We start from the raw sequence: 20124 nt of genomic DNA, 5'->3' as shown, positions 1-20124 counted from the left end.
GAAGGACCAAAAAGTAAAATAAACAAAGTAAAATAATATAATAATTTTGCGGCCTTCTAAGGCGTATGTTTACGTGGTCACTTCAAGTCCCTACAGAGTTGCTTAAAGATATCAATGTATATATACATAAATATATATTATACTAAATTATTACACACTTTTGGGTGAATTTTTTTTATGTATAAAATATATTTATAAAAAAATATTTTAAAAAATATTAAATGTGATTATGATCGAAATTGTCAAAGTAAAGCTTTAATGTTTATGGTTATGTTCAAATCATATTATATTGAGTTAGGGATAAATATCAAAATTATATATGGACTTTGTTTCAATGTGTAATTTGATATATGAAGTTTGATTTGGTTCAAATGCATACATAGAACTTTTATTTTGATTCAATTGTACACATTTAAATAACTGAATATATATATTTAAAATCGAATAAGTATAATTATTTGTGTCACATTTTCTCTTGCATCCTAATGACTTGGTGTTGCGAGTAAGAAGGTTGTTGGTAAGAGGCTTGATCCACTGGGATGATCGTAGTAGCCACCTTTGAAGGTGGAGTGAAGAGACAGGAGGAGAGAGCATGCCATAGGTATTGCAAGAGGAGCTCCTTAGTGTTAGAGGAAGAGACACCAGGGGTTGGTTGAAGCTGAAGTGGCACAAATAGGCCAGGACTATGGGTTGACAATTGAGGGAGTGATGGAAGCAACTAGAAGAGTGGTGGAATATGCTAAGAGAGTGATGCAACAGACTGTGGGAGAGATAGAAAAGGTTAAGAAAATAGTGCACGAGGTCGAGAGAACAACACTGAAGGTTGGAAGAGAGGTACAATAGGTAGAAGCAGACAACTGGGTTAGAGTTTGGCTTGAAGGAAGCTCAAGGGCGATGGGATTAATGGGGGTCATTGGAGCTGTTGAGTTTGCTGAGTTAAATAAGACTAAGTCTGCTTGGCGATGGGGTTAATGGGGGTAATTGGAGCTGCTGAGTTTGCTGAGTTAAATAAGACTAAGGCCTCCTTTGGATCCAAATTTTGCATCAGTTCAGTGCGTTTTCTATTGATTTCTGTGCAACTGCTGCTTTGAAGCTCTTTGGATGGCCAACTTTCAGTGCAGTGGAAGGGAGTTCATCGCACCACACCCCAAAATTTCCACTGCTCTATTTTTGGCCAATTGAAAATTCAAAACTCCAAACGCAGCTGTCATTCCTTTTTTACCCCTTTTCATTTATTAATAAATTGAATAAAGAAAAGTAAAAAAAAACTTTGATGGAAAAAATAGAAAACGTTGATGGCTAAAGGAAAAAACATTTTATTATAAATTTATATTTTAATATTTTATTAAATAAATTAATAAATTCACATATTTTAATAATTTTAAAAAAGTAAAATAATTTAAATTTTTTTTATTATATATCAATTCTAATATGATGTCCTTAATAGTCATTTTTTATTCTCACATCACCGTTATAACTGCGTTTGAATCCAAACACATACTTCACCGCTATTTCTAATCTCACTGCTACAATACCTAATCTCACCGCTATAGTAACTAATCTCACCGCCACCGCTATTTTTAACCTCACCGGAACTAAACACACCGCCCATCCAAACTAAGCCTAAGTCTGCTTGTGAGGCATGGGCCTTCGCTAGTGGCCTTACGAGAGGAACGTCAGTATATGCGCCTGGACTATTATGAGTTAAATGGTTGTTAATAATCAAGGATGTGTGGAAAAAGGAAATAAGGAAATATGTGCAAAGAAAAGTAAGTATCCGCAAGAATGATGAAATGTTTAAAACTCGCCAAAGTAGTGGATTGGTTGCAAACTCAACCAGGTAATGATCACTAAGCGATAAATCTACCAATACAGAAATATGGAATTCGTATCGATTTAAAATCGAAACTCGAATTACTTATTTTAGCTGACTCGAAAAAATTGAATAACTCGATTCGATAAACTCGAAATTTGATTTTTAATTTTTATTTGTTTTAATCAAATCAAGTTGTGCTCGCTCGCATCGACAAAATATAAATTATAAAAATAGAGTATTTTATAAATTTAAGTTTTAATTGTATTGTAATCTTAGTATATTTTTTCAACTTAGTCTAAAATTTTAAATTTAAATTTTATTAAAGTTAGTCTAAAAATCTTTTGAAGTTAATACCATTTAAAAGTATAGTAATTTTATTACATTTAAAAGGCAGATTTATAAGTTAATAACAATCGAAGATTGCATTTCAAAATAAAGTTTAATTTTTTTATTAAATATTATTCACATTAAAAATATAAAATAAAAAAACCCAAATTACGCTCCCAGCCCTTTCCCTAAACACCACTTCGCAACCCAAAATTTACACTTCTTCTGCTACTGCCGCTGCCATTTCTGCTTTCAAGATATGGGTAAGCTTCCTTCTTCTTTTATTCTTCGTTCCGTTGTTAATGCTGGAAGCCATCTTTCTAATTTCCACTATTTTTCTTCTTCTTCTTCTACCACTATTGCTACCCACATCGAATGCCTAAGTAAGAAACCCATGTCCATGCCTGTTAGAGGAAAGGGAAAAAGAGACCACCGCTTCGATAATGTCGATCATGCTTTGAGTTTGTTCAATAAGATGATTGAAAAGTACCCAAAGCCTTCAATTGTGGAATTCACTAAATTATTTGCAGCCATTGTTAGAATGAAACATTATGCCATTGTTGTTCCTATGTGTAGCCAGATGGAATTATTAGGCGTTTCCCATAATGTTTATTCTATGAACATCTTGACAAATTGCTTTTGTCAATTAGGCCGAATTGATTTTGGGTTTTCTGTTTTGGGGAAAATGCTGAAGTTAGGTGTTGAGCCTGATGTTGTAACTTTTTCAACTTTGATAAATGGGCTTTGTAATCAAAGTAAGATTTCTGAGGCCGTTTGTATGTTCGATGAAATGACTGAAAAAGGGTATCAACCTGATTCGATTGTTTACAGTACAATGCTTAAGGGGTTATGTAAGACCGGTAATACTGGTAGAGCTGTTAGGTTTCTAAGGTTGATGGAAAGCAGAGGTTATGAACCCGATATTGTAGCATATAATACCATCCTTGACTGTCTTTGTAAGAACGGGTTGTTACCGGAGGCTCTCGATCTCTTCTCCGAAGTGAAGATTAAAGGCATTAGACCAGATATCTTTACTTACACTTGCTTAATTCATGGTATGTGTAATTTGGGCCAGCAGGAGGAGGCAACAAGGCTTTTGAGTGAAATGGTTGATAACAATATTTCACTTGATATTGTCACGTATAATACATTGGTTGACGCTCTTTGCAAGGAAGGAACGATTTCTAAAGCTGTAGAGACCATTGACATGATGAGAAAGCAAGGCATTGAGCCTAATGTTGTCACGTATAGTACATTGGTTGATGTGCATTGCAAGGAAGGGATGGTCTCTGAAGCTGAGGATATTGTTGACGCAATGATAAAGCGAGGCATTGAGCCTAATGTTGTTACCTATAGTGCATTAGTTAATGGTCATTGCTTGCAGAATGAAACGGATAAAGCTAGAAGAGTTTTCAACTTGATGATTGAGAAGGGTTGTGCACCTAGTATAGTTACTTACAACACCATGATCAATGGATATTGCAAAGGTAAAAGGTTAGACGAAGCAGTGGAACTCTTTCATGAAATATCTCGAAAGGGACCAATCCCGGATACTGTCACATACAACACTCTTATGCAGAGTATGTTTCAGTTAGGGAAAGTTTCAACTGCATGTGAACTTTTTAGAAAGATGCTTGCTTCTGGACAAGTTCCAGATATAGCGACCTGTTTGATTTTGCTGGATGGTTTATGCAAAACAGGTCATATCAAAGAGGCATTGAAACTTTTTCAAGCAATGCAAAACAGTGGGTTGGAACTTGATATTGTCCCGTATACTATCCTAATTGATGGGTTTTGTAAAGCTGGGCATATCGAAGTTGCCAAGGAATTATTTCATCAACTCTCAGACAATGGTTTAAAACCGAATGTTGTCACATATTGTGTAATGATTAATAGACTGTGTAAAGAGGGATTGCCAGATGAAGCATACAGGTTATTTGGGAGCATGGGAGATAATGACTGTTTGCCTAATAGCTGCTGTTATAATGTAATGATTCGGGGGTTCCTTCGCAACAGCTATACCTCAAAGGCAACACAACTTCTTACGGAAATGGTTGGTAAGGGCTTTTCTGCAGATATATTCACTGCCACCTTATTTATGGATCTTATCATATACACTAATAAATCAATCTTGCTCTGAAATGTGTCACAAATTGTGTAAAGATCTTAACTTGCAAATGTGAATCAGTTTGTACATAACCATTGTACAGTGATAAAAGATTGTGGAAAACTAGAATGAGTTTTAGTGTCTATTTTCAATATTGTTGATTTTGTTCTGACTTTGTGTTGTAAGTGAGAATCTTGTTGGTGGTAATGGTAAGAACTTAGAGGAAAACCAATATCTGTAGCAATGACAATAGCATCAGTATAATTTTCGGCTGCTCAGAACTTTTAACTCCAAGTGTGGAATTCAATCAAATTCGGGGTTTGTTTGTTTGATTGAAAACATTTTCTGGAGAATCATTTCCGGAAAATAGTATGCTTTTCGGAAAAATGTAATATTTTCCTAATGGTTTTATGTAAAACATTTTACAGTATTTGATAAGTTTTCTTGAACTCATTTTTTGAAAATTGTTTCAAGTGAAACAGATAAAAGATAAATATTTTCATAACAGAAAAAAAAAATTCATTTCATTATTTAATTACCAAAACTATCGTAAAATAAAGTATTTATCTTTAATCAAACTTAGTTAATTATTTTTGTAGAATTATTGGTTATGATTATTGCAACTGCAGCACACCTTAAAATGGCAGCACTGACGTTCAAATAGGCACAAAATACTGTTGTTTGATAGTCTAATAATCGCTTGGTTTGGTGAATCTTCTTCGATGAAATAACAATGAAACTATCATCTCAATTAAACTCAACGATGCTCATCTACAAAAAAACATTTAAGGTTGAAAGCACCCTAATTTTGCCAACGAATCTGCCATACCATTAGCATCTCTCCCAGTTTTTCTAAACAGTACCTCATGAATGGACATTTTAATCTCATCAATGATTGTAAAAATGTGCCAATATTTCAAAGGCCTAGATTTCTCATTGATACACCAAGTAAGCGCGACTATAGAGTCGGAGTCAACCATAAGCTTTTAGTCTTTAATCCACTGGGAGTCTAAGAAGAAATGAAGAGTTAACTTAATCGTCATAATTTCAGCGAAATTAGAATCTTGGACGTCTTAGGGACCTAAAACATAGCAATGACATGACCCTTCGAATTTTTAAAATCCACTCCACACCCCGTTGGGCCAAATTTACCTAATGTTGAACCATCATCGTTAAACTTTAACCAGCCTTCATTTGAAGGTTCCCAACGCGTCACAATCTTGGTATGATGGCTATGGATACTCCTTTCACAATCTTGCAGACACCCCCTCCCCCCACATTAACTCAACAAAATTCATACATTCTGGCAAGACTTTTATCCAATGAAAAAAAATGTACTCCAAATTAAAATCTTTTCCTCTAAACATAGAATCATTTCTTGCACTCTAGATGGTCCACAAGGCAACCATAATAGACATCAACCACCAATTAAACATAGGTTTAGACACCAAACTTATCAAAGCATAACGAAAGAAAGGATAAAATACCTCAAAATTTGTTAACTCGGGCACTTTTCAGCAAAATGTGACTAACATCCTTAGATTCCACTTTGCACCGATGACAAACAACATGTTCATCCAAGATCGAAATGCCTCTATTCTTAAGGAAAGACATCATAGGATAACAATCTTTAAGAGCTCCACAATCACACCAACGATTAGAATCCGTCCAAATCATTTGAACAATCCCATCTTCCACCTTTGCTAGTTTTGTTTTAAGTTAATATGATAAGATCAAGTCTCGAATTAATCACTAATTTCTTCACCAAACCACTTTTGAGTAAACCAACTTGATTTAGTAGCAGATAAAGAGCACCTCAACAAGAATAAGAAATAAGAGAGAAGTCGCACCTCAAGTCTACTAACTTTTTCATGACTAAATCATCATCCACTTCAGTTGTCATCCCAATTAATCTACTGACTCTCCAAATTTCCTCAGCCCCCTTCTTTTGATGAAATCGCTACCAAAAGAATACCTCATTAAATAATTCTTCTTTCCCTCTTGATTGATGCATGTGAATGATAAAATACCATATACAAAATCAAAACCAGCTAGAAGTGCCGCACAAGACCATAATGTTTCCTACATAGAGCTGATTTTGCTAACCAATCAATACCATCATTGAACACCATGTAAAATTTATATTATTTTGTTCTACTAAATTCAAATTACAACTATAGGTTGAACAAAATAAATATAACTACATGACAAAGTTGCAAACTCTATGGCTAGGATTGGAAGAAATTTAGGAATGGTGTTGAGTCTCTTTGAAAATTTGCCTAATGATACTTCTCAGATCTTTTAACTCCAAGTGTGGAATTCAAGTTAGTTTTAATTGTATTGTAATCTTTGTATATTTTTTCATGTTAGTCTAAAAATTTAAATTTAAATTTAATAAAAGTATATTATAATATTAATAATAATTGAAAATTGCATTTCAAAATAAAGTTTAATTTTTTTATTAAATATTATTCACATTAAAAAAATAAAAAACACCACTTGGCAACCCAAAATTTACACTTATTCTACTACTGCCGCTGCCATTTCTGATTTCATTTTGCTTACTTTCAAGGTATGGGTAAGCTTCCTTCTTCTTTTATTCTTCGTTCGGTTGTTAATGCTGGAAGCCATCTTTCTAATTTCCACTCTTTTTCTTCTTCTTCTAACACCATTGCTACCCACATCGAATGCCTAAGTAAGAAACCCATGTCCATGCCTGTTAGAGGAAAGGGAAAAAGAGACCACCGCTTCGATAATGTTGATCATGCTTTGAGTTTGTTCAATAAGATGATTGAAAAGTACCCAAAGCCTTCAATTGTGGAATTCACTAAATTATTAGGAGCCATTGTTAAGATGAAACATTATGCCATTGTTGTTTCTAAGTATAGACAGATCGAATTATTGGGAGTTTCCCACGATAGTTATTCTATGAGCATCTTGATTAATTGCTTTTGTCAATTAGGTCGAATTGATTTTGGGTTTTCTGTTTTGGGGAAATTGCTGAAGTTAGGTGTTGAACCTAGTGCTGTAACTTTTTCAACTTTTATTAATGGGCTTTGTAGTCAAAGTAAGATTTCTGAGGCCGTTTGTATGTTCGATGAAATGACTGAAAAAGGGTATCAACCTAATTTGATTGTTTACAGTACAATGCTGAAGGGGTTGTGTAAGACCGGTAATACTGGTAGAGCTGTTAGGTTTCTAAGGTTGATGGAAAGCAGAGGTTATGAACCCAATAATGTAGCATATAGCACCGTCATTGACTGCCTTTGTAAGAACGGTTTGTTACAGGAGGCTCTCGATCTCTTCTCCGAACTGAAGGTTAAAGGCATTAGACCAGATATCTTTACTTACAATTGCTTAATTCATGGTATGTGTAATTTGGGCCAGCAGGAGGAGGCAACAAGGCTTTTGAATGAAATTGTTGATAACAATATTTCACTTGATATTGTCACATATAATTTACTGATTGATGCTCTTTGCAAGGAAGGAACGATTTCTAAAGCTGTAGAGACCGTTGACATGATGAGAAAGCAAGGCATTGAGCCTAATGTTGTCACGTATAATACATTGGTTGATGCGCATTGCAAGGAAGGGTTGGTCTCTGAAGCTGAGGATATTGTTGACGCAATGATAAAGCGAGAAATCGAGCCTGATGTTGTTACCTATAATACATTAGTTAATGGTCATTGCTTGCAGAACAAAATGGATAAAGCTAGAAGAGTTTTCAACTTGATGATTGAGAAGGGTTGTGCACCTGATATAGTTACTTACAACACCATGATCAATGGATATTGCAAAGCTAAGAGGTTAGACGAAGCAATGGAACTCTTTCATGAAATATCTCAAAAGGGACCAATCCCGAATATTGTCACATACAACACTCTCTTGCAAAGTATGTTTCAGTTACGGAGAGTTTCAACTGCATATGAACTTTTTAGAAAGATGCTTGCTTCTGGACAAGTTCCAGATATAGCGACCTGTTTGATTTTGCTGAATGGTTTAGGCAAAACAGGTCATGTTGAGGAGGCATTGAAACTTTTTCAAGCAATGCGAAACGGTGGGTTGGAACTTGATATTGTCCCATATAATATCCTAATTGATGGGTTGTGCAAAGCTGGGCATATCGAATTTGCCAAGGAATTATTTCATCAACTCTCAGACAATGGTTTAAAACCGAATGTTGTCACATATCGTATAATGATTAATGGACTGTGTAAAGAGGGATTGCCAGTTGAAGCATACAGGTTGTTTGGGAGCATGGGAGATAATAACTGTTTGCCTATTAGCTGCTGTTATAATGTAATGATTCGGGGGTTCCTTCGCAACAGCTATACCTCAAAGGCAACACAACTTCTTATGGAAATGGTTGGTAAGGGCTTTTCTGCAGATATATTCACTTCCACCTTATTTATGGATCTTATCATATACTCTAATAAATCAATCTTGCTCTGAAATGTTTCACAAATTGTGTAAAGATCATCACTTGCAATGTGAATCAGTTGTACATAACCATTGCACAGTGATAAAAGATTGTGGAAACTAGAATGAGGTTTAGTGTCTATTTTCAATATTGTTGATTTTGTTCTGACTTATGTAGCTTGTTGATCTTGATCTTAGCAACTTCTTGATCTTTTTGGTGGTGATGTTAAAGAAATTAGGGGAAAACCAATATTGCTTGTGAATTTAAAAGCAGGGGCATTTGTACGAATAACTAAACATGAGTTGAGAATAAAAGGAATTGAAATAAATATTAAGGTGATTTAATGGCATTGATCTACGTGTGTTGAGTAATAAAGGGTTGAATGTTTATATAAAGGAGGGTAGTGATTTCAGCCTATCCCCAACAGTCCCTGTACTGTCCTTGCAAAGAATGCTCCTCGGTGCAGCAGGTGGATTCAGCAGCCTGCTTAGGCCAAACGCATTGGCTTCCCGGACAATGTGATGTATCTTGACCTTCCTTTGCCGATTCTAAAGAACTCGAATTGTCCGATATACTCTGCTTAGCAGCAGACTTATCCAATTAAGCAGACTTATCCAATATGATGCGGACAGCAGCAGCACTGTCGCTCACAATCTCCACACGTCTAAAGCCTTGGATCCAAAGAAGATTCAAACCGTCCAAAATGAGCCACAATTCAGCTTCAAGCAGCGAGCAACATCCCATATTTCTAGTATACTCCCACAACCACGATCCATTCCCGTGTGTATCAATGAATTTATTTTTGTTTTCAACCCGGCCTAACCTGAATTTCAATTAAATATTTTTTAAAATAATTTTATTTAAATTTAATTATAAAAAATAAATAGATAATAATATAAAATTATATATTTTTATCATTTTAATATTGTAAATTATTAAAAATGAAATAAAGATGCAATAAATTCTATTTTGGGTAAATTACACCAATAGTTACTAACTTTGGAGTAGCTGATAAAACAATCACATAGATTTTATTTCAGTCACTCAGCTTTAGAAAAATAACAAAACAGTCACTAACGTTATAAAAAACTGACAAATCAGTCATTTATTAACATTTTCTATTATTGTCTTAATGGGATAGCTGATGTGGGAAGTTAACCAGCTAATGTGGACAATTAACTTGCCACATTGGAAACCCAATTAACCCAATTAGTTGATGTGGCAGATTGACTTGGAATTTACCTAAAATTAGGCCCAGAATGGAAAAAAATTTGGGGAAAAAATTTTTTGCAGACGGAACCTAGAAAAGCTCTTAGCTATCGTGAAGCATAATTTTTTCCGTAGTAGTGAAAATTAAAAATCGACGGCGAAAATGTTGAGTCTGGCATCAAAACGGTTGATTGGGCTAACGTCAATGAGATCCCGTCACAACCCGTTCATCGGCATCGGTTTAGTTGGAGCTCCTGCTTGTGATGATGTTATGAAGCTTCAAATCAAAATCGACGACAAAACAACAAAAATCAACAAAAACAAAAATACCAAATAGCAAGCATCCAAAATCAAACCAGCAAAAAAAAGCAAGAATCCCAAATTGGCTTTGCATCAAAAGAAGGAAGTTAAAAAAAAACTAAAAAAGAAGAGAATCAAAGAGAAGAAACCCACAACCATTTTGGGTTTTGCAAGTTGGAGAACTCAAGCCGGTTCGATGATCCAAGTGGTTAAGAGTCTTGGTTGGTCGAAGAAAAGCTGTGGCCGGAATATGGTGGTGATTAGACGGTGGACGGCGAAGATCTGTTAAAGCCTTGTTCAAATCTTTAAGTTTTTAATATTGAGATTTTGAAGGATTATTGGGTAATCTGAAGTGAGATTTGAGAAGAGGAAAAGATGAGCCATTTGGTAATGACGATTGGCCAGAGAAGGCCATGAACGACAGTGACTAGAGTTTAAGAAAATAAAAGAAAAAAAGAGACAAAGATTCAACAGATAACAACAAATTGAGTGGTGGCTCTACCTTGGAGGAACAAAATGGTCGCAGCTAAGGTATGTCCATTTCTTCTTCTTCTTCTTCTTTTCTTTTTTTTCCTTCTTTTCTGCTGCCCTGTTAGGGCTATGTGGCTGTTTAAATGATAGCTAACCCTCCATTAAATGCCATGTCACTTTTTCGTTACATTTTAAATATAACAACATTTTAGATAAATTTTTATTTATATTTTTTAAGTCATTTAGTAAAAATATTTATTAGAAATTTTAATGTGTATTTGGTGAAAATGATTATTAGAAGATAGGTTGCAAAGTATTTTCAATCCTATGCCAATTTTTGTCTTTCTTTCTCCTAATTTGTGAGAAATTCGATTTAGCAGCAGACTCATCCAATATGATGCCGACAGCAGCAGCACTGTCGCTCACAATCTCCACACGTCTAAAGCCTTGGATCCAAAGAAGATTCAAACCGTCCAAAATGAGCAGCGAGCAACATCCCATATTTCTTGTATACTCCCACAACCACGATCCATTCCTGTGTGTATCAATGAGGGATTTACCAAAAAAAGTCAAATTTTTTATAAAATTACCGAAATAGGTCAGTTTTTTAATTATTTACCGGACTGGGCCGTTTCCCCCAAAATCGCGCCACGTCGGAGCGATGTCAGGGGACGGGGCAGAAGATCGCGTCCACGTCAGCGCGACCTGCTGACGTGGACGCGATGTGGACGCGCGCGTGAACAGTGCCCAACGGTCAAAAAATTGACCGTTGCCCCCCCCAAATGGTCAAATTTTTTTTTACTATATAAACCCCCCGCCCCTTTTATTTTCACAAACAAATTCAATATTAATTTCTTTCAAAAATTCTCTCAATTCCTTTCTAAATTTCTCTCAATTCCCTTCAAAATTTCTATCAATTTCCTTCCAAAATTCTCTCAAACTCTCAAATTCCTTCCAAAATCCTCTCAATTTCCTTCAAAAAATCTCCAAATCCATATTAAATTTCTTTTTCCATTAAATTTCATTTTTTAAAGAAAATTTTAAATTTTTTTATTTTTTTAAATAATTTTAAAATTTTTAATATTTTCAACAATGGCCGGATCATTGATTCGTCTTGATAGGAATCACATATCGGTGGAGCAAATGAACATGGTAAGTATTAAATTTAAATTTTAAATTTTTTTAAAGATATTTTTATTTATGTATTTTTAGATATTTATTAATATATTTTTTGTTATAAAAGGCTGAAGATCGGGTATTGGAATGCAATATTCGGAATATGCATGCTCCATCACCGTTAGTAGAGAACTACCTGCGGGAAGCGGAATTTTGGCACGTGGCGACGGTAGGCCGGGGATGCAAGTTGGAGCCGAAACTGATCAGTGCGTTGATCGAGAGGTGGAGACCTGAGACGCACACATTTCATCTTCCATGTGGAGAGTGCACTATCACTCTAGAAGATGTCCATCTGCATTTGGGATTGCCGGTGGATGGGCACCCAGTGACCGGGTCTGCCCAATCTAGCAATTAGGAGGCGGTGTGCTACGAGCTTTTGGGCGCCGTTCCGGATAAAATGGATGGAGGTAAGGTGGAGATGGGCTGGTTACGTGCCACCTTCCCCGGTCTGAATGAAAATTCAACCGAGATTGAAAGAATCCGATATGCTCGATCATACATTCTTCAAATAATTGGAGGCTATCTAATGGCCGACACATCACAGAGCCGTGTACATCTAAGGTGGCTGCTAAAACTCGTTGATTTTAGAGCAGCCGGTGAATTTAGTTGGGGGTCTGCCGTCTTGGCAACATTATATCGGGAGATGTGCGGGGCGACCAAACCGAGGAGAGCAAAAATCGGAAGTTGCCTGTCACTACTGCAATCATGGGCACGGTTTCGCTTTCCATTTCTACGTCCTCGAGTGAACCACCCATATACATTCCCACTCTAACGAGGTAAATTTTATATTACATTTTGAAATTGATATGTAGATTTTGTAAGAATAAAAGAATGCTAAAAATTTATTTAATTAGGTGGAACCATCCGGCAAGTTATCGTGGAATACCGACTGAACTTGAAGATATACGGCTTCTATTGGAGCAACGCTCAGAAGCAGAAGTAAGTATTATTGCAAATAGATATTTCCATACATTCGCTAGTGGATTGATATTTAGTATTTAGTATTATGTATATATGTAATATTTCTATCATGTTCATGTAGTTTCAATGGACACCATACGAGGATCCGGCAGTCCGGGCAGTAATCCCGGAAGAGTTTTTACAAAATCCAAACGCTTGGCACGTGAAAGTGGTGTTGATCAACTATGCAACCGTGGAGCCCCACCAGACAGACAGAGTCCTACGACAGTTTGGATGTAGACAACCGATCCCTGCGGACCCTGAGGAGTTTGACGAGCACCACAAAATCGACCTTCGGCTATTAGGTATGGATTGGCCGTTGTACTGGTCAGTGTACACAGAAATGTGGGGAAATCGGAATGAATATCTACCTACTTGGGAACCAATCATCGTTCCCGAGTTAGCGTGCATTCCAGAATACATGCCATGGTTTAGGGCCCATGGGAAGCCGTATTTACTTACGCCGGAGGAGAGGCGGCAGCAAATACATGTCGGAAGGGAAAGGCGCGGGCCTCAAAATCCAAGGGGACGAAACTACGAGGGCAGCCCCTCAACGAGGCCCAGACATTCACCCGGTTCATCATCAGCGACCATGCAATCACCGTCCCCAACGAGAGCACCAACGCAGTCACCTGGCGCAGCAATTCAACAGATGATACCCACGCATTCACCTTTCCCTATGATGCCAGGTATGTTTCCTAGCCCTTATATGTACCCTAACCCTTACATGTATCCTTTTCCGAATCCTATGGCAGGTTGGAGCCAAATGCCCGGATCAGCTCCATTTCCTGTAATGCCGAGCGGACCACCGATAACTAGGCCATCGGCGCAAGAGGGGTCGCAAGGGGGGCCGTCGGAGAGCTCTCCTTTTTACCAATCACCAGCAACGCATGGCTTTCAAACTCCGTCGCCGTTCATGATGCAAACACCTCCACATACACTATTCTTTGAAGGTGGATCATCGTCCCAAGTCCGACAACCAGATGCCGAACCGGAAGAACTAGAATCCCCACCGGAGGAACAACAACCGCCGCTGGAAGCTACAGAAAGGAGGAATCCAGCGCGTAACCGTCGACGGCCGCCATGTGGAACTGAATCCCCCGGTCATAGACATTGATTACCGTATTAAAATTAATCATTTGATGTAATGAATTAGAAGTTTATGACGATGTAATACAAATAGAATTTTTTCCGAGTTATTTTGACATTATTTGATTAAAAACCCTAACCCTACTTAATTAAAAACCCTAATTTAATTAAATTAAAAACCCTAAACCCTACTTAATTAAAAACCCTAACCCTAACCTAATTTAATTAAATTAAAAACCCTAACCTAACCTAATTTAATTAAAAACCTAACCTTATTTTATTAAATTAAAAACCCTAACCTAACCTACTTAAATTAAAAACCCTAACCTAACCTAAGTAAATTAAAAACCCTAACCTTATTTTAATTAAATTAAAAACCCTAACCCTACTTAATTAAAACCCTAATTTAATTAAATTAAAAACCCTAAACCCTACTTAATTAAAAACCCTAACCCTAACCTAATTTAATTAAATTAAAAATCCTAACCTTATTTTAATTAAATTAAAAACCCTAACCCTACTTAATTAAAAACCCTAATTTAATTAAATTAAAAACCCTAAACCCTACTTAATTAAAAACCCTAACCCTAACCTAATTTAATTAAATTAAAAACCCTAACCTTATTTTAATTAAATTAAAAACCCTAACCCTACTTAATTAAAAACCCTAATTTAATTAAATTAAAAACCCTAAACCCTACTTAATTAAAAACCCTAACCCTAACCTAACCTAAATAAATTAAAAACCCTAACCTTATTTTAATTAAATTAAAAACCCTAACCCTACTTAATTAAAAACCCTAATTTAATTAAATTAAAAACCCTAAACCCTACTTAATTAAAAACCCTAACCCTAACCTAACCTAATTAAATTAAAAACCCTAACCTTATTTTAATTAAATTAAAAACCCTAACCCTACTTAATTAAAAACCCTAATTTAATTAAATTAAAAACCCTAAACCCTACTTAATTAAAAACTCTAACCCTAACCTAACCTAATTAAATTAAAAACCCTAACCTTATTTTAATTAAATTAAAAATCCTAACCCTACTTAATTAAAAACCCTAATTTAATTAAATTAAAAACCCTAAACCCTACTTAATTAAAAACCCTAACCCTAACCTAACCTAATTAAATTAAAAACCCTAACCTTATTTTAATTAAATTAAAAACCCTAACCCTACTTAATTAAAAAACCTAATTTAATTAAATTAAAAACCCTAAACCCTACTTAATTAAAAACCCTAACCCTAACCTAACCTAATTAAATTAAAAACCCTAACCTTATTTTAATTAAATTAAAAACCCTAACCCTACTTAATTAAAAACCCTAATTTAATTAAATTAGAAACCCTAAACCCTACTTAATTAAAAACCCTAACCCTAACCTAACCTAATTAAATTAAAAACCCTAACCTTATTTTAATTAAATTAAAAACCCTAACCCTACTTAATTAAAAACCCTAATTTAATTAAATTAAATTAAAAACCCTAAACCCTACTTAATTAAAAACCCTAACCCTAACCTAATTTAATTAAATTAAAAACCCTAACCTTATTTTAATTAAATTAAAAACCCTAACCTTATTTTAATTAAATTAAAAACCCTAACCCTACTTAATTAAAAACCCTAATTTAATTAAATTAAAAACCCTAAACCCTACTTAATTAAAAACCCTAATTAAATTGTAGTTTTACATAATGTTGGATTTCGTAAAATGTTTTGACTGGTACTAACATTTAAGAAATTGTAGTAATTTGATGATTTAACCAAAATTTAATACAATTATCAATACATAATTGAATAAAAGGTAATTTCTTCTATAATTACATTCAACTATTGCGATTAGGGCATGATCGACTTGTATGGCCTGGGTTCCTACACCATCCGCACAATTTCTGTTGACTGGCTGTTTCTCGGATATCCATATTGTTCCGTATTCTAGTGGAGAAAGGTCGACCCTTCGGCTTGCGATGCAATTCTCTATATGGTAATAGCTTAAAAGGAGCAAGAGATACGGGCGGCCACTTACGTTCATCTGGGACCGGTGGGAAAACGTGTCTCCATACGTTGTACATGTTTTCTAATTTGTACACTTCGTCCACATAACTCAGCGGATCCAGACGGAGATTCTAACAGGCTACAATAACATGAGCGCATGGATAACGAAGTGCATCGAACTTCCCACAGTCACAGGTCCTGTTTCGCAAGTGTACACGATATTGGCCGCCAACAACGCCTTGGTGCGGTCTGTCGAACTCCGTCACGCGAAACCATAAATTGTCTCGATCGTGACACACAGCGTGCATGATATTTGCCCTCGCCTTCGCCTTGTTCATTTCTTGAACTACCTTACTGCACCATACATGCCCACCCTGCATCTGGCCTGCATAAGAAGCTGCTCGCTTTGGAAATAGCGCCGCCAAACGGAAATATGTCTCTCGCACAACCGCTGTTATCGGTAGATGGCGCGTTCCTTTAAGAACAGAATTTATGCATTCTGCCAGGTTCGACGTCATATGGCCATATCGTAGGCCTCCGTCGTATGCTTGTGCCCACTGTTCGAAACGTATGTTGCAAAGGTAGTTCGCCCCTTCTCTGTTTTGGGATTGCAAGATTGCCAACATCTCGTGGAAACGATCTTTATTCATTTCATACCCTACCAATATAAGAACATAGCGAATATTTTATACCCCTTCTACGAATAAAACTAATTCAATTTGACAAACGAAATAATACAGTTATACAGTAAATACTCATGTTGGTCACTTGTCGTCGTTCCGTCTTATATGGATATTGCCTGTAGTAGTTCGAAGCAATGTGTCTCAGGCAATATCTATGGTGTGTACGCTGCCACAAGCTTCCCTCTCAATAAAATGCAGCTAGTATACCGGCGCCCCGATCTGAAATAACACAGATATCAGGTTGAGGGCACACATGCCTCCTTAACCTAGAGAGAAAGAAATCCCAGTCATCAGACGACTCCCCCGGTGTTATTGCATATGCAATTGGAAGAATTCTCCCACCGCCGTCCTGTGCCACTGCAACCAGTAACCGATGAGTGTACCTACCAAACATGAAGGTACCGTCAATTTGTACCAACAGCTTGCACTACGGAAATGCGTCTCGACATTTCTTAAAGGTCCAAAATAGGCGTTTGAACACTTGGCATCCACGTAGCAATCGGTCGTTGTAGTACGCATGTTCCGTTTGAAGGTCTGTGATGGCACCTAGGACGTATCTCTCTAGCACCTGACACCATTGCCATATTTCATTATAAGAGGCGTCCCACCCACTATGCATCTTCTCCAATGCCTTTTGCTTAGCTATCCAAGCCATGCGGTAAGAGGGCGTGTACCCCATTTGGCTACGGATATTGGCAATTATCACCGGCACTGAAGTCCGAGGATCTGTTTTTATCGTGGGCAGTATCAAGCTAGCCAACATAGCTGAATCCATTTTCGGATGATCTTCTGAAACACCTGCATAGGGAGGGAGTACATTAAGTAATGCAACATTGGAAAATCCAAAAATTATTCATACACATTCAATACTGTACCTGCAGCACATATATGTGGACCTTTGTACTTTTTGATCTCCCACAACCCTGTCCTCTTCCTTAACGAGGTGACGATTTTCCATGAACATGTGCCGTCTTGCACCGCACACTTCGCCTCAAACTTATCAGATTTTGATTTAACGACGTGGTAATTAACGCCGTTTTTGATGCTATGCTGTTTCAAAGCACCAATAAAACTATCCTTATTGGTAAACTGATTACCAACTTCAAGTTCACCAACATCTACTCCCGAACTTGTACGATCGCGCACCCGGTGTGGTAGATCTGGAAACTCTAACGCATCATCTGCTGATAGATCGACATTATGCATGTGGGCTGGAGGTGAATATGCTCTGAATCGTGGATTTTCTTCATCATCTACACTCATATCACCATCTTCACCTTCTATTGGAATAGGCTCCGGTTTAGAAAATAATCCCACCTCTACACCATCCGGCCCGGGCTCTCGAGGTGGATCCACATCGGACTCACCTTCTAACCCACAATCATCTGCAGCATACGACGTCCCCTCACCGGTTGATGTCGTAAGTAGTACGTCATCCCTTCTTCTGGGCATTTGATAACGCCCCCAATTGGATGTAGATTGCCATCCAGTAGAACTTGATGCAGTTCTCCAGCTCGTATTTCTAGCGTCAACCGTCAAGCCACCGACGTACATGTCCCATCCACCGACAGAGTGTCTTGGGGGGATGTGCATTCGACACTGCTACCGAACATGGGCTGTTCCGTATTTTGTAACACGCTAACCGAGTGCCGGCCAGGAGTCGTGTATACATCTCGAACACCGGACGGAAGTACATCATTTGGTGACGTAAATTGTACATATAACTCAATATAAGTTGCTCCGCTAGCAAAATGAGTCTGCACCATTGCCTCCAAGCTACGAGCACCTTTTATGTCGAACGAGTCATATGTCACCGGATCAATAGAAGAACAAAATCGATACGTCATTGACTGAACTTTCATTGGCGTGGTTCCGAAGATTTTACACCTAATTCTTTTACGGAGTTCTGTCAAATCTATGTTTTGGCTAAATGACAGTCGCACCGTATTCTCCGACAAAAAAACAACACCATTCTCTGTGTGGCAAACCTCACCATCGTAGTAAATAACAGCACTAATACGTTCACTCATTTTGAAACTCTAAATTCCCTAACCCTAACCTAAAATGTTTCTGCTCTGAGTTATGCATTCTAACAAAATTCTCTACCTAATTTATAGCCTCAGCCCAAACTTGCTACTGTAGCGAAATCGCATCCACGAGGGTGCGATTTGACACTATTTGCTCAGAAACGTCAAAAAAAATTATTTCCTACATGACCAACTGTAGCGAAATCGCGTCCACGAGGGCGCGATTTCACAATTTCTTCTCATATAGTATCCTGGTATCAACGATTTTATACTATTTCCTCAGAAAACGTCAAAAAAAAATTATTTCTCACATGACCGCTGTAGCGAAATCGCGTCCACGAGGCCACTATTTCACAATTTCTTCTTAAATAGCATCCCAGTAGAAGCGATTTCCCACTATTTAACCAAAACGTCAACTCGAGAAAAAAATTTCCTAGACCCCTAACTCCTAAAAAGCCTGCACCCTAAACCCTAAAAGCCATAAAACCCAGGTGTAAAAATCAGGGTCAAAATCGCGTTCTCGATACTGCGCTAAGTGACAGGAGGCCGCGCTGACGTGGACGCGATCTTCTGCCCCATCCCCTGACATCGCTCCGACGTGGCACGATTTTAGGGGAAACGGCCCAGTCTGGTAAATAATTAAAAAACCGGCCTATTTCGGTAATTTTATAAAAAATTTGGCTTTTTTTGGTAAATCCCTCTGTATCAATGAATTTATTTTTGTTTTCAACCCGGCCTAACCTGAATTTCAATTAAATATTTTTTAAAATAATTTTATTTAAATTTAATTATAAAAATAAATAGATAATAATATAAAATTATATATTTTTATCATTTTAATATTGTAAATTATTAAAAATGAAATAAAGATGCAATAAATTCTATTTTGGGTAAATTACACCAATAGTTACTAACTTTGGGGTAGCTGACAAAACAATCACATAGATTTTATTTCAGTCACTCAACTTTAGAAAAATAACAAAACAGTCATTAACGTTATAAAAAACTGACAAATCAGTCATTTATTAACATTTTCTATTATTGTTTTAGTGGGATTGCTGATGTGGGAAGTTAACCACCTAATGTGGACAATTAACTTGCCACATTGGAAACCCAATTAACAATTAGCTGATTTGGCAATTGACATGGAAAAAAAAATTTTGGTAGACGGAACCTAGAAAAGCTTTTAGCTATCATGAAGCATTATTTTTTTCCATAGTAGTGAAAATTAAAAATCGACGGCGAAAATGTTGAGTCTGGCATAAAAATGGCTGATTGGGCTAACGTCAATGAGATCCCGTCACAACCCGTTCATCGGCATCGATTTAGTTGGAGCTCCTACTTGTGACGATGTTATGAAGCTTCAAATCAAAATCGAGGACAAAACAACAAAAATCAGCAAAAACAAAAATACCAAATAGCAAGCATCCAAAATCAAACCAGCAAAAAAAGAGCAAGAATCCCAAACTGGCTTGCACCAAAAGAAGGAAGTAAAAAAAAATTAAAAAAGAAGAGAATCAAAGAGAAGAAACCCA

General features: G+C 36.7%; 2 protein-coding genes across 2 annotated transcripts; both read left to right on the top strand.

The window, feature by feature from the left end:
• Positions 1 to 2303: 2303 nt before the first annotated feature.
• LOC121216855 (pentatricopeptide repeat-containing protein At1g63330) lies at positions 2304 to 4422 on the top strand. Its single transcript, XM_041092314.1, has one exon. It carries the CDS (start codon positions 2403 to 2405, stop codon positions 4281 to 4283), a length of 1881 nt encoding a protein of 626 aa, XP_040948248.1. The 5' UTR covers positions 2304 to 2402; the 3' UTR covers positions 4284 to 4422.
• Positions 4423 to 6756: 2334 nt separating this feature from the next.
• On the top strand, positions 6757 to 9012 carry LOC121216854 (pentatricopeptide repeat-containing protein At1g63330). The gene has a single exon (XM_041092312.1). The coding sequence runs from the start codon at positions 6825 to 6827 to the stop codon at positions 8700 to 8702; it is 1878 nt and encodes a 625-aa protein (XP_040948246.1). The 5' UTR covers positions 6757 to 6824; the 3' UTR covers positions 8703 to 9012.
• Positions 9013 to 20124: the final 11112 nt, after the last annotated feature.

The sequence above is a fragment of the Gossypium hirsutum genome, chromosome D05, assembly GCF_007990345.1.
Source record: "Gossypium hirsutum isolate 1008001.06 chromosome D05, Gossypium_hirsutum_v2.1, whole genome shotgun sequence".
Lineage (NCBI taxonomy): Eukaryota > Viridiplantae > Streptophyta > Magnoliopsida > Malvales > Malvaceae > Gossypium > Gossypium hirsutum.
The sequence above is the reverse complement of the archived record's forward strand: the minus strand, read 5'-3'. Positions and strand labels throughout refer to the sequence as shown.

Bases quoted from the DNA above. Each gene is read 5' to 3' on its own strand.
- LOC121216855 (XM_041092314.1), top strand. From the start codon at position 2,403: ATGGGTAAGCTTCCTTCTTCTTTTATTCTTCGTTCCGTTGTTAATGCT.
- LOC121216854 (XM_041092312.1), top strand. From the start codon at position 6,825: ATGGGTAAGCTTCCTTCTTCTTTTATTCTTCGTTCGGTTGTTAATGCT.